Source organism: Triplophysa rosa, linkage group LG11, assembly GCF_024868665.1.
Source record: "Triplophysa rosa linkage group LG11, Trosa_1v2, whole genome shotgun sequence".
NCBI classification, from domain to species: Eukaryota; Metazoa; Chordata; class Actinopteri; order Cypriniformes; family Nemacheilidae; genus Triplophysa; species Triplophysa rosa.
Window position 1 is genome coordinate 25,757,748 of NC_079900.1, and position 25,617 is coordinate 25,783,364.

The 25,617-nt window shown below is 38.8% G+C and overlaps 2 protein-coding genes across 2 annotated transcripts in view; one reads left to right on the plus strand and one right to left on the minus strand.

Moving 5' to 3' along the window:
* prkcab (protein kinase C, alpha, b) overlaps positions 1 to 25,617 on the minus strand; it is a 288,207-nt gene that overhangs the window by 146,124 nt on the left and 116,466 nt on the right. The gene's annotated exons all lie outside the window — the stretch shown is intronic.
* Positions 13,774 to 22,958, plus strand: LOC130561030 (complement C1q tumor necrosis factor-related protein 7). Its single transcript, XM_057345108.1, has 3 exons — positions 13,774 to 14,024; positions 19,529 to 19,767; positions 19,863 to 22,958. The coding sequence occupies exons 2-3, from the start codon at positions 19,536 to 19,538 to the stop codon at positions 20,489 to 20,491; spliced, it is 861 nt and encodes a 286-aa protein (XP_057201091.1). The 5' UTR covers positions 13,774 to 14,024; positions 19,529 to 19,535; the 3' UTR covers positions 20,492 to 22,958.

Sequence of the window (25,617 nt, forward strand, 5' to 3'; positions counted from 1 at the left end):
AACATTCTTTTAGTAAAAAGAAAACACTCAATCATCTAATGCTTTTAATTATGTAGCGTTGTTTCTTAATCCTATGATTCATTAAAACACATCACAACTCATGATTATACTTAAAACATATGCAGTGGATTGATTCATAACATTTCTTTTCTGTGTGACTCTTTGTGTGTGTGTGTGTGTGTGTGTGTGTGTTGACTTAGTTAAATTTATGGTTCCAACCCCCACTTATCCTGTCTCACTCCGTTTGCCACAGTAACTTTCCACTGAGTAAAATAGAAAGCACATGACAAAAGCACACAGCTTAATGATTTAATGAAAGAAAACACTTATTGATTATATTGATAATTAAATCATACTTTTAACTGAAAAATATTTCCACATGACCCATACCCGAAATGTGACCTCTGCATTTAACCCATCCAGTGAGTAGTGAACACACGTACACCCGGAGCAGTGGACAGCTATCACTGCAACACCCGGGGAGCAAGTAGAGGTAAGGTGCCTTGCTCAAGGGTACCTCAGTCGTTTCCCGCCGGCCCTGAGAATCGAACCGGCAAGAGTCCGACTCTCTAACCATTTGGCCAGGAAAGCATTGTCGCAATCATGTGGTGTAAATCCTGTATGATGGAGGATGTGTACAGGTGGTGATATTGTCCTTCAGGTTGTGATCATAGTTTGTAACTTGTCAATGTAATCCTTTATAAGATAGAGGTGTCTCCTACACGTAGTAACCTATAGGCTAATTTAAAATGTTATTGTGCGCCCGTGTGGGGGGGTCTATAAGACACTTGTGCCCAGGGGCCTGTGAATTCTTAATCCGGGCCTGGTTACGACGAGGAACTGCAGTCAGGTCGAGACCCCGATGAGGACGACGAGCATGCAGATGATCTTCCCTGAGACGGTTTCTGACAGTTTGTGCAGAAATTCTTTGGTTATGCAAACCGATTGTTGCAGCAGCTGTCCGGCTGGATGTGGAGGTCCTGGGCTGGTGTGGTTACAGGTGGTCTGCGGTTGTGAGGCCGGTTGGATGTACTGCCAAATTCTCTGAAACGCCTTTGGAGACGGCTTATGGTAGAGAAATGGACATTCAATTCACGAGCAACAGCTCTGGTGGACATTCCTGCAGTCAGCATGCCAATTGCACCCTCCCTAAAAACTGCGACATCTGTGGCATTGTGCTCTGTGATAAAACTGCACATTTTAGAGTGGCCTTTTATTGTGGCCAGCCTAAGGCACACCTGTGCAATAATCATGCTGTCTAATCAGCATCTTGATATCGGCAAAGGAGAAGTGCTCAGTAACACAGATTAGACAGATTTGTGAACAATATTTGAGAGAAATAGGCCTTTTGTGTACATAGTAAAAGTCTGAGATCTTTGAGTTCAGCTCATGAAAAACGGGGGCAAAAACAAAAGTGTTACGTTTATAATTTTGGTCAGTGTAAATAATTAGTTTGTGTTTTTAAGTGTTGAGGTAGATCAGCAGGAGAGAGCTGGCTCTTCAGTGTTCTCCAGCTGTATTTCCATGAAGAGTGATGCGTCAATGCTTCCTCCAATTAAATTCCAAAAGGAAGATCAAGGGTAATGTACATTTACATATTTAAAGAGTAAAGTGACACCAAGTCTGTTTCTCTTGGTAATTTTACTTAACTTAACATTTCTTAGGGTAATTCATGACTAAGTAATATTAGTAATGATATGTAGAAATGGAACTTAATGTTGTTAGTGGATTTTACTGGTGTTAAGACCATTGAGAATAAATGACAATAACCCTCTCATTGTTAATTTATTACCTGGTTTTTAACTATTCATGATGAACTGTTTATGAAGTTTCCAGGAAGAGAAGCTGGGTTCTTCTGCTGACAGCTGTGTGTCTGTTCAGAGCAAATGGTCAATAGATCCACCAACTAATTTCCAAATGGCTGCTTCTTCCACTCAGCAGAGGTGGTGTTTTTATTCATAATTTTTTTATCATTTCTTTGTTGAAATTTAATTCTGTTTTATTTTGTTTTCAGTCATTCTGTGCCAAAACAGCAAACATCCGTTCCTGCTGTATTGAGGGTTAGCTAAGTGTACTTGAGTTATTTTACATTCTTACATGTTAAGAATATAATTTAACGTGTTAATATAAACGTTAAGTATAAAAATATGATCAAATGTTAATATCATCAAATTCTAAAATATAACATAAATAAAATACTTTTTATTTCGCAGCAACTTGAAAAGAAAGTCCTCACTTTTGTGAGGAAGGAGCTCAGAAAAATCTGCAAGATTTTATATCCAGATCACACAGAGTATGTGGACAGTCAATCAGAGGAAGAGGAGAATGCTCTCGAAGCCAAAGAATCTGCGGTCAAGATCACAATACACATTCTGAAGAGCATGAAAGAGCACAGCCTTGTCAACAAGCTACTTCAATGTTAGTGTTTCTGTAAATAAAAAATAGCAGGTAGCTTGAAGGTCATTGCACATGGAGTCCACAATTTGCGTCCGAAATCTTTGCACGTTAAAAAATAAATACGACCTCACGTTGTGTCAGTCACATTTACACACTGTCTACAATGTTTTCGTCTGGCATAAAAAAATTCGGACCGGGTTCGATTTTCTGGGTTTTTCGCATCCGTAGCCGTAGGAAGCATTTTGAGAGGTGTTTTGACAAATCGGAGCCCCCGTACAAGCGAGCGCCAAAGCCAGGATAGTGTCTGAGTCCACTTCGTCTCGCAGCACAAAGTACTGTATGAGAAACAAAGTGTGGATTACAAAGACATAGAATATAAAGAGAGTGCGGCAAATAAGCAAATGATTGCGGAACTAGGGTTGGGTATCGTTTGGGTTTTTTCCGATACCGGTGCCACATTGATACTTTTAAAACGGTACCGGTGCCTAAACGGTGCCTAAATCGATACTTTTAAAAAAGAGCGACAAAACACCAGTGGATGACATTAAAGAACAAAATGTTCAATTAAAAATATTTATTAGGTAATAAAAATACACAAATTCACAATTAAAGTGAATGTGAAATGAGCATGTACACTAACATTGCTAGACACTAACATTGCGAGAAAGATGTTATAGTGTTTACTGTTTACCCTCCAACTACAACTAAATGCTCGCCATAGTTGTATTAAATATGGGCAGAATAATGCATTGAATATATCAACAGATTAAGTCCATTTACATTATATGTGCATTATTTTAAAAACAGACAGTATGTATAATTAATAATTATAATTATATGCCTATACATGCAGTCAGGGTAAAAAGCTTGACAGACTGCATGTCTAGAGATCAGACTGACAGATGCTAAAAGGTTTTTGCACTTTCACTGCTGTGTCTCGATTGTCTTTCTTGTCAAATGTGTTACAGTGTTGAGAACGAGCTCCACGGCACGCGCTTAATTGATTTTAAATGCGCTCAACAGTTTTATTGTGATCGCTTGCATTACAGACGCGTCATATGCGTTTCGAATTAATGTTAGTTTCACTTTAACTTCAACCGCCGCATAAGGCAAGTTTTAAAGAATGCGCCCGGTGATGAATGCTGAAACTTACAGTTAAAACTGTCTTTCACTATGATGAATCCATGGGGGGGCGCGCGCGATCCGTGCGGATCACAGATCATTCGCGATCCGTTTAACCTGTATAAGAGATGTGTTGGATTTGTATTATCTGAGGTTTCCAACTTTCGTTCACGTGAATGAGGACAAATGTCTCAATCGACAGCTCAGTCAGCATTTAAGTGGCACCGAAATGAGGCACCGAAATCTGCGTTTTGATTCGGTCCAGTTACATACCGGATACATAGGTACCAGAGCCATATTGGCAACGGGTTTCGGTACACAACCCTATGCGGAACAGCTTGATAACAGGATAGTATGTACTGATTTTCTAGCCACGGTGCCAAACGTAAGAAGACCATACCTTAACATTTGGGTAACATTAACAAAATCCGGGAGACCCAAGGGGTTTCGGGGTTCCCGGGGCTGTTTGCGGTCTCCTTCAGCCCCTTCGCGATTGCGTTTATGGGAGAAACTGAAATACTGGAGTTTCACAGGTGAAATAACAAAACGAATGGATGGCGGCAGATGGGTGTGAAAAACAGGAGAGTCCCAGCCAAAACTGGAGTGTTGACAGGAATGCAAGAAAATGCAGGCAGAGAGAGAGGACAGCCTACCTAGCGAGGTACTGTCAATGGAGAGAAGCAAGGGATGAAAGGAGAGCCAGAGCGACAGCAGCATAAGGCTGTATTGTGTTGTGATTTTTCTCGAAACGGATTAATTAATATGCACCGGACTCAGAGTGCAAGGTGTCTGTGCGTAACAAATTTTTAGAATGACGACTACAAAAAAATGCATACAAAAATTTTGGACTGAATGTGCAACGACCTGTACTCTGTGTATAACAAACTGTCTGTATTTGCAGTTCAAATTTCTGCATATCAGCAAAAGCTTAAATCCAGTTTGAAGAGCAGGAGCCAATGTGTATTTGAAGGAATTGCAAAGCAAGGAAATCCAACCCTTCTCAATAAGATCTACACAGAGCTGTACATCACAGAGGGAGGGAGTGGAGAGGTGAATAATGAGCATGAGGTGAGACAGATCGAGACAGTACCTAGGAGACCTGAGACACAGGAAACACAAATCAAATGCAATGACATCTTTAAAGCCTTACCTGGACAAGACAAACCCATCAGAAGTGTGCTGACGAAAGGAGTTGCTGGAATTGGAAAAACAGTCTCTGCGCAGAAGTTCATCCTTGACTGGGCTGAAGGAAAAGCGAATCGGGATGTTCACTTCATATTTCCACTGCCATTCAGAGAGCTGTATCTGATTAGCAAAACACAGTACACATTGGAGCAGCTTCTTCATTTTTTCTTCAAAGAAATCAACGGATTAAAACTTTCAAATCTTGAAAACTACAATGTCATTTTCATCTTTGATGGGCTGGATGAGTGTCGGCTACCTCTTGATTTTGGGAACAACAGAAGATGCACACAGAACACTGTGGTAGCCTCGGTGGATGAACTGCTGACCAACCTCATCCAGGGCAATCTGCTTCCTTCTGCTCTGATCTGGATCACCTCTCGACCAGCAGCAGCCAGTCAGATTCCTTCTGAGTTCATCGATCAAGTGACAGAGGTCCGAGGCTTTAATGACCCTCAGAAGGATGAGTATTTTATGAAGAAAATAAATGACCGAAGTCTGGCCAGTCGAATCATCACACACATGAAATCATCCAGGAGTCTATACATCATGTGTCACATCCCGGTCTTCTGCTGGATTTCAGCCACTGTTCTAGGGAGAATGTTGAGTGAAGCAGAGAGTCACCAAATCCCTAAGTCTCTGACTGAAATGTATACACACTTCCTGATTTTCCAGACACTACAGATGAACAATAAGTACAGGGAAGGACATCATTCTGACCTGTGCTTGAGCAGAAAGAACATTCTTTCGCTCGGAAAGCTGGCTTTCCAGCAGCTGAGGAAAGGTCATGTGATCTTCTATGAAGAAGACCTGTGAGAGTGTGGCATTGATGTCAAAGATGCGACACTATTCTCAGGACTGTGCACCCAGATTTTCCGAGAGGAGTTTGGATTATACCAACGGAAAGTCTTTTGCTTTGTGCATCTGAGTTTCCAAGAGTATCTTGCAGCTTTATTTGTGCACCTTTACTGGTTTACAACTCAAAAGCCCATGGGTGATGAAATCCAGCTGCCATCCCAAAACACAGACCTAGGAGAGCTTTGTGTGTCCTCGACTCTGTTCGACCTACACAAGAGTGCTATAAATCAAGCTTTAGAGTCAATGAATGGCCATTTTGACCTATTCCTCCGATTCCTCCTCGGCCTTTCACAAGGGCGCAGTGAGATTGTGTTTCCTCACCTATCAATTCAAATAGGAAACAGCACGCACAACAATGAAAACACTGTCAGATTCATAAAGGAAAAGCTGGGGCCTGGTCTTAGCCCAGAGAGGTCCATCAATCTTTTCCACTGTCTCAACGAATTGAACGACCATTCTCTTGTCAAGGAAATCCAAACATACCTTCAATCCGGAAGACTTTCTTCTGAGGAACTTTCACATGCACAGTGGTCGGCTTTAGTGTTTGTGTTGCTTACTAGTGATGAGGGACTGGAGATTTTTGACTTGAGGAAATTTTTCAAATCAGATACTTGTCTTTCAAAGCTTCAACCTGTGATCAAGGCCAGTCGGACTGCCATGTAAGTACCGCTAAATCTTTTTTACAGTGAACATCAATGGTCCTTTTTTAAGGAATTTTAAATTTTACTTGTTTGTTCCAATTCCTAGATTGTCTGACTGCAACCTGACAAAGACAGGCTGTTTAGCACTGGCTTCAATTCTTGAATTGAATCCCAATGTTCTGAGAGAACTGGACTTGAGTTTCAATGACCTTCAAGACAAAGGTGTGAAATATCTTTGCTCTGGACTGCAGAATCCATACTGCAAACTGGAGACACTGAAGTAAAGTACAATATTGTAGACTAGCACACATTTGATTATATCATAATATAATGGTAAATGGTTGTTTTTCTCAATGTTCTTGTTCTAGGCTGGAGTTTTGTGGACTCAGAAGAAACAGCTGCTTAGACCTTGTTTCTGCTATTAAGTCAAACCCATCACATCTTAAAGAGCTGGTCCTGAGCCACAATGAAATTGGAAACGAAGCAGTAACCAAGATTCTTGGTTTGCTGCCTGACTGTAGACTGGAGACTCTTAGGTCTTTATGTGTTGAAATCTGGTAGTAATTCCTTCTCCTTCTGTCTTAAGTTTTTAATTGAATCCATAGCTCAAAACTTGCAAAAACTGTTGGTTTTCCCTTACTGAACCACAAACCAAGCTTTGCCACCTGAATGAATAGCACACGCATGTTAACTTTCCAGTGTAGTGTGGCATAGAGCAGGGCAGAACTGGCTTCTCAAATAGTTCAAACCACAAGTCCATGTTGTCAGCCCCTGCATATATTCTTTACTTGGTTTACATTTATCAAGAGCTTCTCAATGTCAATTACAGGCTTCAAAAATGTGGCGTCACAAAGGAGGCCTGTGCTTTCCTCGAGTCTGCTTTGAGTTCAAAACCCTGCCACCTTAAAAGACTGGACCTGAGTCATAATAAACTCTGGGATTTAGGAGTTAAGGTGTTTCCTGGTTTGCTGGCAAACCCAAATTGTAACCTTGAAGAGCTGAGGTAGGTGTGCACTGACTTTGACTGTGATAAACATTCTTTTATTTGTAGTATACACTTTCAATTTTCCAAATACCTGCAGTTTTACAACTTGAAATGTCACTAAGGTCCGTGTATCTTTTGGCCATTTGTTTTTCAGTTTGAACTTGAACAAACTGGAGTGAGAAAACGGCGCCATTTTCGTTTTTCGTTCATCAAAAAAACGGAAAAACGAGAATTCGGCTTTTTTGGTTTTCAACTTAACGTTTAAAAAACGAATAAACAACTTGAAAACTAGTTTCTCACATGTGGGCGGTATGAAACGCCCCCTTCCGCTGATTGGCAAATCAAAGGTCAGTAAGCGACGTCTTCGGATGTCCCTCGGTTCCGAATAAATAGTCCTCCGCTGCTGTACAGTGGGGATTCTTAAAGTATGTTTCATTGCTCTCATTAAACAATCGTCCACAAACCGTACAGGGCAGATTACAGACTGGACTTTCTTCTGTGCAACCTAGCGCATTTCATATAAATATTTACATCAAATATTAATGTAGTTCGCATCCGCATCTTTCTTGCTCTCCAGGGTTAAATCTGCGTGGCAAAGCCACGCGAGACACTGGACAGCACGAAGCGGATTCATATAGCCTACTTATTTTAGTTCATTCAAAATTCGCTGTGTTCCATTGTAATTTGTATTGAGGCTCCGTAAGTCTAAACAATTAGTATTTATTTTTGTTTGATCATTTAGCTTAAGATGGCTAGATGTATCCTTTTTTCATAAAGGAAAAAACTTTCGTTCTAATTGCACATTAAAGCTTGTTGTTCTGCATTTATTAAAAAAAGCGTACGTCTAAATAATAATAATAACCCCGTGATAGCTTAATTAATTTGTATTTTTGTCAGCATTTATCTCAATTGTCATCGTTCGCATGTGCCAGTCGTAAATATCACAGTAAAAACGTTTTATAAAATACTAGAATCTTTAGCATACACTGAATGATTTTTTTTGTGGAATCTACACAGTGACTGAACCTTGATCAACATATCTGACAAATAGGTCACTTTCACTTTGACTACATCACTGCACTGTAAGAAGGCCCGGATTAAGAATTCAGGGGCCCCTGGCCACAAGTGTCTTGTAGACCACCCCCCCCCCCACATACATAAACATATTCATTTTTCTAAGAATAAAAGGGCAGACTTTGTCAATGATTATACTATAAGAGTAATTTGTCCATTTGTTCAACTTTATTTGTGTAACAAGCACTTCGCGACTCACGTTCTTATGTAAGCGTGTAATGGTAAACGGCATTAACGAATATTAGTTATACTGTTACGAGTCTGTGTAAGTAAACATTTTGCAATGTATGTAAAAGCACTCTGGATTTTCTAATAACTTAGGCTAAAAATCGGTAAATCAAGGCAGTTAGACCTGATCAACATTATATCAATATAAAATTCATTATTGGCGAAGACACACCAAATACATGTAAAGATAACTTTTTAAGATTTTAAAGACAACCGTGAGGGTATTCTAACTTAACCTATATCTTATATTCACAACAATAAAGCCGTTCTCATTTATATCTTTTCAGTTTCTATAAAAAGCGGCGATTTTGGCTATATTCTTTCACACAGCCTCTGTCGTGGTAACCATGTGCATATTTACAGACGAAATGGGTTCATGTTTACACATTCAAACAGTCGATAACAGTGACAGGTTGTTGGAAACGCTGTTTTGTACTCATTTCATTCAGGAGTCACCTGTGGAATGTTGCTTCTTCCTGCCGCTCAATGAGACGATCCCTGCGCGGGGAAAGAGAGCCCTTGCGCTCGCGGGGGACATTTTCCCACTGAAAGCTAAAGTTTATCGGAAAGTCGCTTGATTTATCGCATTGTGCTTCTGAACAAAAGCGGCTAAAGGGCTTGTAAAAGTTACTAAATCAATAGACAGACTTGCGTACGTTAGAAACACGGTTTTGTGTGCGCACTTGCGTGTGTGCGGCCAGAGAGGCACACGGCAGAATGAATATAGCGAAAACATTTTCTCCCCCTTTCTTGGGCCCCACGCATGGGCCCCTGGGCCTGTGCCCATAATGCCCATTGGATAATCCGGCCCTGACTGTAAGCCTATATGCATCCGCTGCGTACTGTCCAGTGTCTCGCGCAGCTTTGTCACGCAGCAAAACTCTGAATTCGTCTTGGTTCACTTGATGGAATGTGCACAGAAGCAAACTTGTGGAAAAAAATTGTGGTAACCCAACAACCACAACAGCGAATTTTGAATTAAATGAAATAAAATAAGCATCTGCTAAATGACTAAATGTAAATGTAAATGTAAGTATATGAATCCGCTTCGTGTGGTCCAGTGTCTCGCGCAGCTTTGCCACGCAGATTTAACCCGGAGAGCTAGAAAGATGCGGATGCGAACTACATTAATATTTGGGATATAAATATTTAAATGAAATGCTCTAGGTAACACAGAAGAAAGTCCAGTCTATAATCTGCCCTGTACGGTTTGTGGACGGTTGTTTAACGTGAGCAATGAAACATACTTTCTTTACAGCAGCGGAGGACTATTTATTCGGAACCGAGGGACAACCGAAGACGTCGCTTACTGACCTTTGATTTGCCAGTCAGCGGAAGGGGGCGTTTCATACCGCCCACATGTGAGAAACTAGTTTTCAAGTTGTTTATTCCTTTTTTATAAACGTTAAATTGAAAACAAAAAAAAAGCCGAATTCTCGTTTTTCCGTTTTTTTTGATGAACGAAAAACGAAAATGGCGCCGTTTTCTCACTCCCGTTTGTTCAAGTTCAAACTGAAATACAAATGGCCAAAAGATACACGGACCCACTAAGCACTTGTCAAAATCTAAACGTTGGTGTGGATTTTAGCATACATACACTCTAACATCAAATGTTGGTGGCTCGGTGGTTAGCACTATTGCCTCACAGCAAAAAAGTTGCTGCATGGGATGGACACCCTTTCTATGTGGAGTTTGCATGTTCTGCCCCCTGATAGCACACATACATCTGGTTTACGTCTATTTGACGTCTGCATTTACATCTGCAAGACATCTACAATACATCGTTTGCTCATCTGCAATACGTCTCGGAGATGTCTGCTGTCAGACGTCATATAAACATCTAGAAGATGTCTGTAAGATGTTTATGATTTAGAATGGATGTACATGTAGAATGGATGCTCTTTCTAAGATGTTTAGCAGATGTTTTTAAGCAGCAGATCTCCAGATCTTTAGCAGACGTATTACAGACGTTCAGACGTCTCCGAGACGTATTGCAGATGAGCAAACTATGTATTTAAGATGTCTTGCAGATGTAAATGCAGACGTCAAATAGACGTAAACCAGATGGATTGTGTTATCTGGGCCTGTGTCAAAGTGGGTTAACTCCGGGTTCCTCCCACAGACATACAATTAAGAATTCTAAATTGTTTCCCCAACTTGTGTATGGATGAACTGGTTCTTGCCATGCTAGAATAGTGTTAAAATAAATAAATAACATCAAATGCATGCACCAACTTATAAATGAAACCTCAAACACCAAACATAATGTAAGGTCAGCTTTGTGTTATTGAATTAAAATGTGTTGTTTTAGTAATTTTTGTTTTAAAATACAACAAACAGCATGTGACGTTTTATTTTGCAGACACTTTTGCGTATTACAATAAAGCCTAATAGTTGACATGGGGAAAATGTTTAGACTGTTCATCTGGTGGTCATGTTGAAGTTTGCTGATGATACAGTGATAGTAAGTTCGTTAGTTGGAGAGGAAGGGGACCACGGGCCTATTATTGATTATTTTGCAGGATGGTGTCAGGACTGTAGTGTCTTGCACAGTTATAGATAATCATCCAACTGAGTTGGTTGAAAGTTATAAATACCTGGGCACAATAATAGAGAACAAATACAATTTTGGAGAGAATACTGATAAACTGTGTAAAATTGGCCAACAGAGGCTTTATTGTCTTCGGAAGCTAGCAAAATTTAAATTAAATTAAAAACTGTTTTTTATAAAGCACATATTGAATCGAATTTTAATTTGGTGGTATGCTGCCTCGAAGGTTAAGCAAATTAATGCATTGGTTAAAGTCGTAAACAACTAGTAGTGGGTGTGAAAATGACGGGGTTGTCAGACTTGTACAATAGGCAGGTGCTTATGAAAGCGAATAACATTATATCGGAAAGCATTCTCTCCATAACGCATTTCAGACCCTTCCTTCTAGATCTTTGTAGAGTTCATATAGCCAAGAGTCAGACCAACAGATTCAAATTCTCATTTGTACCTTGTGCCATAAGCTTTTTTAAATTATTATTCTTTGTGAATTTGCTGTGTATTTGTTTTTGTATTTGGTGTGTGTTGAATCCATGCTGCAGAACAAAGACTAAGACAAATATATGATTTAAAATAAATAAATAAATTAGTGTTATGATGTTCTCTGGATAGAGCTTAACTAAGGTATTAGTATAATTATAATAATAATAATAATTTTTATTGTTCACTACGCTTACTAAGAATTTTTCTTTATTTCAGATTAGAGGAATGTAACATGACCTCAGAAAGTTGTGAACTTCGTCTGGAGGAGTCTCGTCTCCGAGCTCTAGATCTGTCTGATAATAACCTGCAGGATATAGGGGTGAAGAAGCTTGTGACCTCACTGAAGAATCTATACACAGCTATATGTGTAAAAAAACTGATAAGAAAGTTAATGTTGAAATGCAATTTCCAATGTAAAATAAAAAATAAAAATAATTAAGGAATCCCTTAACTGCAGCATGAAAAATCATGGTGAAAACAAAAAAAGGAATAGTTCACCCAAACAATTTAAGTAAAATGTACTTACTCTCATGCCATCCCCAGATGTACAGTATATGATTTTGTTTCTTTCGTTGACCATAAACGGATCATTTTATATTAAAATACTGTCATTTTATGTACATTTGAGGTCCTGGATGGCCCGCTCACATTGCCAAATGGTCTGAGGGTGTTAACCTGAGGACAGAGACATGGAGAGCCTGATCTGTTGAAAACTGGAAAACAAACTGGGCTCCCACATGGATTAAATATAATGAGCGTACTCTGACTGGATTGTTTAATATGACACACATATTCAAACTGTTGTCTTTGCAGGCTGTCACACTGCAGACTGAACGATAACGGTTTCTCATCTCTGGCTTCAGGTATGAGATTAAACCCCTTCAGTCTGAAGGAGCTGGATCTGAGCTTAAACAGACCCGGATCCTCTGGAATAGGACGGCTGTGTTCAGTCCTCAGGGAAAAGAGTTGTGCTCTTGAAAAACTGTGGTCAGTGTTTTGCTATTTTAAAAGGAGATGTTGAGCAAATGGTTATGAATGAACGGTATCTATATTATAAATCGACTAATAGTTATTTTTTTAAATGTATTATTTTTATTCCTACAGCTTACACTCTTGTGATCTCACTGAGAAAATGTGTGACTTCATCAGTACAGCTCTGTGCGATAACATAAGGCTGAACGAGCTGATCTTGAGCAACAACGAGCTTACAGACGAAGGTGTCTGGCGGTTATGTCAGGGACTACAGGAGGCCAATTGTGCACTGAAGATCTTAAAGTAAGATTTAATGATCATGAACCAAATACATTTACAAAATCTACATTTTGTACTCAACAACTCAAAGCAAGTGTCTTTTTGAAAGGCAAAATATGTTTAGAAACAAAGTTTTGACTACAATTGTTGCCCAGAAAGTTATTGCGCATACAGGTCATTGAACACACATTGACTTTCCTGGCAACATTCATCCTATCAATTATAACCCTTTTTAAATTAACTACAGTAAAACCTTATTCATTTTAAAAAACGCAATATTTGTGGCTATTTTATTCACTTTTTTCAGATTATCGAACTGTTTTCTCACTGACCAAAGCTGTGAATACTTGGCCACAGTTCTGAGTTCACGTCAGTCCACGCTGAATGAGCTGGACCTCAGTGGAAACTCCATCAGCCAGGAGGGGGAGCAATTTCTGAGTTATATATCAAACATCAATCTTTCTTTCTAGTTTAGGTGCAATGCAATTTTACAATTTTAATACCATGTATTTAAATACATTCAGTTTCTTGCACAGACTTAGGATAATTGTATGCAATTTTTTAAAATAACTTTGTCATTGTGCAGTCAATTGTAAAAGATCCTGAGAGGTACCACTGAGAGGTAAAAACTCATTCATCAAAAATTTATATTTTTGGGATTTCGAGAGCGTTTGCAGCTTTTCTGCAAGTATTGTCCGATGAACTAAAAGAAAAATGTAAATAATCATGCGCTGTGAAGCTCCGAAACGATTTGCTTATGTTTTGTTACAAAATGGCATGTTGAGTGTGTTTGACGTCATTGCCACTGGTTCTTATAAGTGTCATATCCAAAAAAGTAAACAGCAACAGAACTTTTAGTTTCAGGTCATCCGTTACTTTTAAAATGTGACGAGATGATAAAATGTTTTGTGTATGTAGTGTGTAATTGCTTTGGGAACATTTGAAGAACTTGAGAGGTGTGTCCCTAAAGTGGGTGTTTAAATTCTTTCATAGCGTGGATACAGAAAGATCACTGTAGAGATCTTATAAACAGAAAAACAGAAGCATTCAGAAAGACTTGAATGAGGAGGAGCAGGAGAGAAACATATGAGCATGAGAACAGAAGAGTGTCACAGAAGTGGGAGAGTTTATACATGGAAGGAACAACAAAAGCCTTCGGAATATGAGTGAGAGATGAAGTACTCTGATCTGACGATACAGGCAAAGGATTTCACTGCAAAAATAACCCAAGGTGGCAATAGAAATCAAACCACTGGCAAGTTACAATTCTTGTGTTTTTTCTTTCATTAAGTGTGAGATTAAAAAGCTTTGGAGAATATATCTGGTTTTATACTGCATCTGCTGTGCTAGAAAATGATGTACTGTTGAAACATGAGAGATTCATATACAGTATTTGTTCACAGTACATTTGTTCAAGTTGTAATGGCATTTTGCCAGGGTCACTGTGTTTTTCATTGTGTTGGAAACTTGACAGATATTGATGCTACATCTGTTATGTACATGACGAGAGGTTGTGACTCCTTCCAATGTTTTACATATAATAGACAAATCATTTCATTTAGATTCAGTAAAAAGTAAAGCGTAATTTTGAAACCAAAATGTGTCTCTTTTGATTAATCGTCCTTGTCTATTTGAATCGACATATGTTTTTAAATGTTCTTTCGCTTGCATGTAAAAATTGACCAAAATACAACTTGTATGACTTATTCAGCACAACACACTATTTTTGTCCCAATTCTATGTTAAAATTGTATTTCACTATCGAAATATAAATTCAATAAGAATTTTCTAATTAAAAGAATTAAAGTGTTTATGATAGATACAGTATATACCACTTAGCCCCTTAAATCATTTTAATGGCCCGGTAACTTCCTTTTGAATGTATTTTCCAATAGCATTTGGTTAGCAGACTATCAGCTTTTTTTCACTCTTCGGAATTTACCTAATGCCAAAAATAATGAACGTAAGGTCACCAAAGCTGGGTGGTTTATGGCATCACTATTTGGTAAATACTCATAAATACAAAGTACAGTATGTGCCAAATGTTTCACAGTGGTACTGTATCACATCCCCACCACCCTGGCGCTGCTGGTTCCCACCATCTGTTGAGATGGACAGAGCTCTTCGTCTGTTGTTATAGTAACAGTGTTTGTCTCTCAAGGGAGGCTAATTTATATCATTTCACTCTTCAAATTCTTTCTCATCGCAGATGTTTGGTTGTAATCTCCAAGCGTGAAATTGAGCATGTTATGTTCTGTCTGCTGTCACGGCTGTTCCCCACTCATCTGACAGCATGGCCATAGACACAAACCCATCTAAAAGGTTTAACTTTACCTTTAGCATTTCAAAATTAAACATTTTATAGCCCACAATTCAAATGAATTACCATGTCTAAAAAAATTAACAGACTTATCTTGAATCTGCATTTTCCACATAAACGCTATATGATCATCTGGACCTCACTTGTATATCAGAAAGTCTTAGGGGGTATTCACACCAGGAAAGTCCGCTAGTTCACTTGCTTTGGTCCGGACCAAAAACTGTAGATTTTTTTGTTTGGTGTGGTTCGCTTTCACACTGCCCTTTTTGCAAGTGAACCAAAATATGTAAACAAAACCACACATGTGCCAAGGTCATCCATTCATTGGTCAGAAATTCTCAGGCGGGGAAAAGCAAGAAGTATGTTATCATATTAAATGATAACATAATATTATTTATTATCATTAAGAGCGATTGTTCTTTGTAAATTCATGTTCGTTTGTTAAATGTACATAATAAAACGTTAAAAGTTATTGCCTGTAAATAAATTTCTAATTGAAGTTTGCACAGATGTTGACACGATTGTTAGGGTTTAAATGCTGTTTTTATGTATTTTTCTAATAAAATGACATTTTTATTAACTTAATTTAAAGGAACAATACAGCATTTTTAGGAAGATCTATTGACAGAAATACAATATAATATACAAAACTATTTCTTCAGAGGTGTATAAAGACCTTACGTAATGAACCATTAAGTTTGTAATACCTTAGCATAAGCTGTTTATATCTACATACAGAGCGGGCCTACATACATTGAATTCGCTGCCATGTTTTGTACAGCAGCCCTAAACGGACAAATAACTCTACAACGCGCGTTTCCTCTTCCTCTCCGCTGCGGTATCGTGGTGAAACGGATCGCGGGAAGATCCGCGATCCGTATGGATCGTGCTCTCCAGTGTGGAACGCATGTGACCCGCGGATTAACTTAAAATTTATTCATCATTGAGTAAAAGAATAAAACGCACTCTCGCTCGCTCTCCAGTTTCAGCTCCAACGCGCTCTCGCTCTCTCTCTCCAGTATCTGGATGAGTACAATATTAAAGCGGTTCCAGATAAACAATGACGCTCAAACTGCTCCGTCACACAGCTAACATTACAACAACAACATATCTTGGTATGTTAGTATGTTACTCACATACTGATCTGAATCAAAGCAACCTCCTCGGATGTGATTTTTAGACAATCTTTCTCTCCAACGTCTCTCTCTGCTGGAAAGTATCTCCATAGATATCTGTGAGTACATATCTGCTAAAGGACTTAATCCTAACGTGTCTCTGCTGTAAAGTCTTTATAATATTAACACAGGTCCTAGCTCCTGCCTGTCTTTTATCCTTCTTCTTAAACGTAAAATCCACAACCCTTTTATTTTATGTAATACATAAGTCATAGCTCTTTCTACAGTCTTTCTAATGCCCGCAAAATCTCTTCCCTGCGTCAACATGAGAACAACATCTTTTTGTAAAGTGGTGGCCACCGTCGTGTTTGGACTGATCGATTCGTGGCAAATCTATAATACAACGCTAGTGGCCGCTGTTATTTAAGAACTGCGCCTTTAAATAAACGAATATTCGTTTTTATGAGCTCAAATATTGTAAAATGCCCATCCCTAGGTCAAACCAGTGAGCTGTGTCGCAATTAGAAATCTGCGGTCTCCTGAGGTCGCATCTGTCGGGCTCTACATCATTGACGTTTATTTTTTCAGGTTTTATTTCAGAAAAGCAACCGTTATTTCAAGCCATGTTCACACCTTAAACGAACTGCACCAGAGTTCGTTTGGAACCGGACCGAGACCACCTCCTCAGCTGGGTCTCGGTACGGTTGTTTGGTCCGCACCCGAGTGCGATTGCTGTATTCACACCTGCCCAAAAGATCCGCACCAAAGAGGGAAACGAGCTTGAGTTTGATTCAATTGAATCAAACAAGACAGGTGTGAATACCCCCTTACATATTACACAGTTTCAATAGCCTACATCTACTTTTCTGGCACTTCTTCTCAGAATATAATTGTACAGTGTTCATGACTGTCCATTTCTTCTGCAATCTGTGTCACTCACAGACAGTTCAGGGAGTTTAATGATGTTGAAACTGTGGAATGAGCTGGACCAGAGCCTCACATTCACCTCATTGTTGGAGCATCAGTCAAATTGAGGTCTAGGTCACTTCTGCTGCATGCCATACAACTCTGCAATGCTTCACAATTGATCTGTGGATATTTTTGTGTGTATGAACGCATATTTTTGTCAACTGCATGTCTGTGCAAGTTCATTAGGACAAACATTTTGTCATCTTGCTTGAATACTTGGCAGCGATACATTGCAATGTGTCATCGCTATGAATTGCATAGCAGTAGTTTACTCTGTGAAAACACGTGCTGAGAAGCTGTGCTGTGTTTTAGTGAGAGACTCACAATGCACTCCAGCTTCTTTCTCTCCGTTTCTCTCTATCAAGCCAAGACTTGCAGTTTCTCCTTTTTTAGGTTTCCAAAATTGTGTTTTATTCTTATCATGGGCTTTTCCTCAAAAGAAACAGTGGAAACATTTCAGTAAGTTTCCTCTGTAGGTCTACAATCTCTTTCGGCAGCTGAATATAATGCTATATATTTTTTAATGCTATATAAGAGTCTTATCTGTAGATCACAATAGGAAATGTACTGGGTAAGGGGAAAAATGTTAGGGTGTACTATTCTTTGCTGTTTAACCAGAGCCAGCGTTCTGTAATATTATCTGCGATTGTCTGGCCTGACCTTTGCCAAGCAATGGTGGAAAATTTTCAGCTGTGTTGGATCCGGCCTATAGACAACACTAAACGCATCATCACAAGCCACTTCCAATGGTTTCTAAATTCTCACTCTTTCTAACAGACTTACTCTTTCTCCATCGCTTACATGTTGTAACGTGTGCTTTGACGAATTTCCATATGAGTATATATAAGTAAACAGGAGCAAACACAGGAACATAAACTAAACGAAACAATACCGGACAAGGAGCTGAGGAGAACACATGGCTTAAATACACAGGGAAAACAAAATCAAGGGAAACAGAAACAGGTGAGGAGCTATTTAACTACTATGGAAACAAATGATGGAACACAGGCAAGCAGGAACATAGAGCTAAACCAAAACACAACTGTGACATACATAGGGTAATTCGCATATGCATCATAGTTTCATTTGCTTGCTTCCTTTCTTTGTTTTTTAGCTCCACCAACTGGGATGCAAGGAAAAGATGCTCACAACCCCAAAACAAAATTATAATAATACTCAACTCAACTTTATTTATATAGCGCTTTTTACAATTTTCATTGTTACAAAGCAGCTGTACATAAGACATATTGACTATAAGCAAACCAATTAAAGTTGTACCTGCAAAAACAAGAAAAAGGTGAAAACAAAGAAGACAGACATACTCACATACAAAACACTCCACACACACAATATGCACACGTACTAACACACAGACACACACACACGGACGCGCAGGCACACACACACGTACACAGACAAGTACGTGCACATACAAAGACACGCACGCACGCACGCACGCACGCACGCACGCACACACACACACACACACACACACACACGCACAGTGAGAGCACACATTTAAGATAAAGGAGAGATTAGTATAGTAATAATACAAAACATGTTGCTCAAATATGTATATAATATGTGTAGGAAGCCTCCCCATGTATTATTCCTGGACCTTCCTCAAGGTGCTGTTAAAGAATTGAGATGTCCTACAAGATAGCGGATCTCTAACAGTTTCCGGTTCACAGGCTGAAGAATGGAGAAACAAAGAAATGAGGAAGCCTCTGTTTGAGTTTTGAGAAGCACCCAGAGCATGAATTTCAATACTGACAATGTGAAAAAGGCCCAAGACTAGAACAATTACTAAAACCAAAGAGAGTTCTATGCCTTGACAAAATTTGAACATGAAACAAGGACATTACACATAGAGAATAGGAGGTCAGAATCCAGTCAATGCCAATCTAGAAGTGGTAGAAATCAGACTTCTTGCTCCAATTTGACGAAAAAGAAGAGCACGTTACCAAGAGAAATAAAAGGATATGTGCTCAAAATAAACCAAAAGACAAGACCCAGAGCATGATTTCAGACACCAAGAACAATGCCTAATACAAGAACTAAAAGTCAGTATCTGAACATCTGATTGAAAACGCAGGGCTGTCATGATCCTGTCACAGAAAACTGGAAAAAAACACTTACAGGACTGACACAATAACACTTTCTTTCCTTTTCACTTCATTTTGAATACTAAAAGTTATTGCGTGTGTGTGTGGTCAGCATTAAAAGGTCCAGTCTAGACCATAGAATTTGTATTCTCAAAAGTCATATAATGAATAAACCTAAATATATAATGATATAAATTAGCTAAACAATTCAATTTATTTTAAAGCCTTAATTTTCTCTTTTTGTAATTAGGTCAAAGATGTGGGCTTTTGTAGGGGTGATCTGTCTCTCTCAGTGTATTATTGGTCAACTGCTGGAGGCCAGATCCAAAGGAGCCCCACCTCAATTTATCTGCAGCATTCCAGGGTTGCCAGGGTCACCAGGAAAGCCTGGCCCCCCAGGTCCACGAGGCGAGGATGGCCAGGTCGGAATCCCAGGAAGATATGGGAGGGATGGACGGAAAGGAGAGAAGGGAGAAAAGGGACACCCAGGTAGGCCTAAACTTGACCAATTGCAGAATTTTGCATATTACTCAATAAAATAAATCAATCAATTTCCATCTTTAAGTGACATTTGTTTATTTTAGGATTCAAAGGTAGAGTTGGTCCGACAGGAAAGCTTGGGGAACGTGGAGAAAGAGGTCTCACTGGGAAACGTGGTCCTGGTGGTGATCCTGCAGATCCAGGACCTCCTGGTTCTCCAGGACGTCTTGGAGAAAAAGGTGACAAGGGTCAGCGTGGCCCTCCAGGAGCACCAGGCATCTGCAAATGTGGAAGTTTGGTTCCTAAATCCGCCTTCTCTGTAGGCATCACCAGTAGCTACCCCACTGAGCAAGCTCCAATCAAATTTAACAAAGTTCTCTTTAATGAGGGTGGACACTACAACCCAGAAACAGGAAAATTCATTTGCGCTTACCCAGGAATCTACTACTTTTCTTATGACATCACTCTGGCCAACAAGCACTTGGCCATCGGGCTGGTCCAGAATGGACAGTACCAGATCAAGACCTTTGATGCTAACACTGGAAACCATGATGTGGCGTCTGGCTCGACAGTGATGTTTCTGAACCCAGAGGATGAGGTTTGGCTGGAGATCTTCTACAGAGACCAGAACGGCTTGTTTGCTGACCCTGGTTGGGCAGATAGCCTGTTCTCTGGATTTTTGATTTATGCAGATACAAACTATCTGGACACACTGGCGGAGGACTACAAATAGAGTCAATAGCAGACACTTTGGCCCGGTTTCATAGCTGAAGCCAGGACTATGACTTAGTTAAATAGGGATATTTAAATCGCTTTTATAAAAATGCCTTAGAAAAAAAGCATTGCTGATGTGTATCTTGTGACAAAACAATAGCACATTATGGCCAGTTATTTTCCATGATGAGAAAAATAAAGTGACCTTGAATGACCATAAAAGGGTTTATTTATTTTGTTTATTCGATGCATCCTTGATATCGAGAACACATCTGGGTACTTTCATGCATTCTCTGTTCTTGTGTTCTTAAATATTGGAACTGGACTTTGATGGTTATTGATGATGTAGAGCGAGAACACGAGGACACAAGACAGCTGAAGAACGCATATTGAGAAACGGCCAATGTTTGTAATTTATTAAGTTGTGTCCCAAATGACATACTATACACTATGCACTTATATGGGCATTCGTGGGCTGCAGTTAATTTCCGGTACACATTCACAAACAATAGAGTGCATGTAGATTATTTCTGATAACAATCAAAAGAAACCGAGAAGAAGACTTCTTTTTCGAAGCTGCTAGCGTCTGTTTTACATTATAATCCCATGGAGTAAACCGTGTTTTCAAAAAACTTATTTTTCTGCAGCTCAGGGGGTCTTTTTAAGTTGAAAAAAGTTAAACTTTTCTGAAAAAGTACGTCAAGTTCCTTTTCTATGGGATTACTTTTGTGTCAATAAAAATGAATGCAAACTTTGAAAAAAAAAAAAAATATATACAATGAGAAAGAAAAAAAAACACTTCGATAATGAAAACAATAAACTCAATTGCAAGAATGTGAAATGATTTTCAAATAAACTGCTATTTTTCTTAACAATTTTCCAAGTTTCGTTTTTGCAAATAATAGTTTTGAATTCCCTGCTAGATTTTTCATGTGCGCTTTTCGAGTTTTCGTTTGCCTTTCTGGCACAAACCTCACGTGTGGGCGGGACTTATGGCCACTTTACTCTCATTGGTTAGTGAGATTTGGATTGACAGCTCCCTGACCAGGAAGTCGATACTGAAGACAGCGGATCAGAGAGCAATCTGCTTGCGGTTTTCTGTATTGTATTGTTTTAATGTTTGTACTTAAATTACTTTCTTATAGTTAGTATATTAGCAGGGTTTCCAACTTTCAGGCACTTAAAAGTAGGACACGCTTCCAGGCTCTATCACACCGTGATACAGGATGGCATTTCCTGTGTAGCTCAGTTGGTAGAGCATTGCGCTAACAACGCAAGGTTGTTGGTTTGATCCCTGGGAACACACACTGACAAAAGACATGTATAGACTAAATGCATTGTAAGTCGCTTTGGATAAAAGCGTCTGCCAAATGCGTAAATGTAGTATTTCATATTCACATGCAGCTTTACGTGGGTTTAGAGGCCGCCAAGACAGCAGACTATAATTCATAATTACAATGATATCAGGAAAACGAGATGCCTAGTGAGTTTTGAGGATATATACAATAAAGTGTTATGCTTCCAGTTCATATTTATAATTTATAGATTATAATCGTGGTGGCATTTTATGTATTGTTTCTATCTTTAAATGTTTGTTTATATTTTAAGAAGTCTCTCTTCTGCTTTTCTTTAACCTGTTTTATGTAGGTGTGTAAATACATAATGAAATTGTTGTTTGCAAGAGGCAGACTAAATTAATAAAACATTCTAAAGGCCTCTAATTGTGTCACCTTATGAATTTGTTTTGTTGTAGCGTTTAAAAAACATCAATGTCATTTGAATGTATTGGTACTGTTTTATGAGGTGTACTTTCTGTGAATGTAAAGAAAGGGGTATAATACTGTACATTCACCATGAGTCTAAAAGAAACATAAAGTACTTGACTTATAAGTGGACTTAATTCTTTAAAAGGAGACTGTATGCAAGAGCGACATCATTATGTTCCTCCTCAGCTGCACACAAGTCACCCTCAGGTACATTTATGTAACCGAGATAATAAAATCGCTAAAAGTTTCCCTGTACAGTAACTAGGCAGCAATGTTTGCATTTAGCATGTTAATTTCTCACAACCCAATAATCTGTAATGTGTCTTTATTGGATGTTATAATGCAAGTTATTCGTTCCTTTTTAAGAAAATAATCGTAATAGTCCATAAAATAATACCTGACAAAAAATATAAAGCACACAATGAACGAGCTAAGACAGAATTGCTACTGTACAGGAATAAAACTTTTAGCGATTTTCTTTATTATCTGAATTACATTCATTTACCTGAGGGTGAGGAGGACGATGATGAGGAAGACGCTTGGATCCACACTGCGCATGACTTACCAACTTCAAATACCAATTACTGATATACTAACTAAATAAGAAAGTAGTTTTAAGTACAAACAATAAAGATAACAGCATGCAGATCGTTCTCTAAAATTTGTTGCACTGTAATGTCTTCACTATCGACTTCCTTGTCAGGGAGCTATCAATCAAAAACTCACTAGCCAATCAGCGTAAAGCGGCCATAAGTCCCGCCCACAGGTGAGATTTGTGCCAGAAAGGCGAACGAAAACTTGAGAAGCGTAAATGAAAACTCGGAAAGCGCAAATGAAAAATCTAGCAGCGAATTCAAAGCTATTATTTGCAAAAACGAAACTTAGAAAATTGTTCAGAAAAATAGCAGTTTATTTGAAAATCATGTCACATTCTTGCAATTGAGTTTATTGTTTTCATTATCAAAGTTTTTTTTCTTTCTCATTGTATATATATATATATATATATTTTAAAGTTTGCGTTCATTTTTATTGACACAAAAGTAATCCCATAATTTTCACAGCTAACCAATGACAAGCGAGTAGCGAGTATGGAGGAATTTCATGATATGTCTTTATGTTTTTGATCTGTCTTTATGTTTTTGATCATTATTCACTATGTATTGCTCTTTGTTTTAAACACATTTGTATGAGATTCTGAAAAGCACCCTGCACAGCTGTGTTTTTGATGTCTGGCAGTGTTTATGAAATCTGGGGACTTTTTCCGGCCCCAACCCTACAGTATGACCAAATCTGGGCATGTTCCGCCTCGTTACTATGACTATAATCTACATTGAGCAAGGCCACAGTTTTACCACAGGAGGTGAAGAAGGGGAAACAGGTCATGATGACCATTACAAAATTGTGGTGGGCGAGGATATATAAAAATATATTTAAAAAATTAGGTAATTGCCAGCCTACCACGACTAAATACGCACCTTGTTGCCTGGGATATATTGGTGGCAGAAAATCAACAATTGGTTAATAGAAATACGAGATAACGGGAATCTACTTGATTGGTTTTAGAAAGGACCACCTTTCAGACATTTTACTATAACTGTAGACTGAAAACACTTGGTTTTTAGATGACTTGGAACATCTCACTTTGTTTGACTCGAGCAAATAAAGTTAACCCCTTGACACCCCGACCTTCTTTGTCTGAGAGATTTTTTGAACTACAAGACTGATATTTTTCCACAACATATTTGGCGAGCCAGCCAGGAGTTGGAAAGAGGCTGAAGACATCTGACAACACCCGAGGGCATACCATCCGGCTGACTACACAGACCAAGCGCGCATTATAGGTTGAGCATACTTTTTCTTATAGTTTAGATTTAACATCTGTGTGGTCTGCTGGAGGTGAGTTCTGGGTAGAGTTGGTGTCTATAAAAAGCCTCTCCTAAAAAGAAATCAAATTTATTTATTAAATATGCAGGAGGGTCCCGGATCTCAACGAGAAAAAGTATGAATGAGGATGGATGAATGAGTGCAGTAAGGAACTGCCTGTAGATTTAGTTTAAGAGATATAGATTACGCAGAGATGAATTGCGTTAAGAGATATAGATTACGCAGAGATGAATTGCGTTAAGAGATATAGATTACGCAGAGAGGAATTGCGTGACTTGAGACGAATAAGGCATATTTATTTTACGCAGAGAGGAATTGCGTATAGATGTAGAATTAAACCTGGGTCTTGTCTGTCTATACTGTCTGTGTAACGTTTTGTGTATCCAGCCTAGCTGGAGAACTTGTAAGGGAGGGAATTGTTGGCCACATTCCCAGAAAGTGTGTGTGGGAGTGTAACGATCCATGAAGGAAGCAGAGGAATGATAGAAGATTTTAATTTTTTTTAATACAGTATGTATCCTAAAAAATGAGTTCTAATACTGTTATGAGAATTTTTTGAGTGTTTTTCGCATTGAATAAAATATTGCGGTATGGAAAATATTCAAAAGACTGATATTGCATGTTGAAACATTGTGACCACAGTAAAAAAAATAAATAAATAAAAATAAGGGTGTATATGTGACGACCAGGACATTGTCTTGCTAGAGCCCGCATAGGAAACGCCCAGAAAAAGATGGTGATAGATTAGGGACGATCATGGCTGAAAGGCTGTGTGAGAGCCAACATAGGAAAAATCACCCATGGTCACAATACGATGCATGTACTCTTAAGTCAATGAATACCAAGACTTTTTTCTCTAAGCATATTGGCTTATAAAGGATACGATAGCTGATTTTTTCTTTTTAATCATAAGAGTAGTTTTAAGTTCATATTTTGAAACTTTTTCTTTATTGGTTTTATTTATAAATAATTTTTTAGTTTATTGTTTTAAGAATTTTCTTCCTCAGCATTGATTTTTATAGATAATAATACCCCCCTGGATGTGATCAAGGCAAAAGGGCAGGAGGCTGATGGCCGTGACGGGTGAACCAAACAGCTGACTGCACAAAATAAGGGCCCTGAAAATAAGTTGAGCGTTTTGCTTATATAGTAGTGTTTTGTGCGATCTGCTAAAGGTAAACCCTGAATGCCGTTGGTCCTCGTAGAAAGGTGTGTGTGTGTGAGAGAGTGTGAGAGTGCATGAGACGTTCAGGTGATTACCGTGTGAGAAGGAAAGGTTTGGTGTGTAAGGCCTCTGTGTGTGTGCGAAGCTAAAGGAGTGGTTGAGAGAGAGAGGGAGAGCCAGAGGGGCTCTGTGTGTGTGCGTAAGTGTGTGTGTAAGTTTGTATGAGGGCTCAGATCTATGGTCTATGGATATGTGAGTGTGTAGACAGGAAGTGAATGAGAGAGAGAGGTGGAATTGTGTTTGCCTCTGTGTGTTTGTGTGTGTGTGCGC

What these genes read in the sequence shown, in the direction of transcription:
- LOC130561030 (XM_057345108.1), top strand. Translation starts at nt 19,536, where the DNA reads ATGTGGGCTTTTGTAGGGGTGATCTGTCTCTCTCAGTGTATTATTGGT. An exon ending in GGGAGAAAAGGGACACCCAG is followed by an intron (nt 19,768 to 19,862) that starts GTAGGCCTAAAC and finishes TGTTTATTTTAG; the next exon opens with GATTCAAAGGTAGAGTTGGT.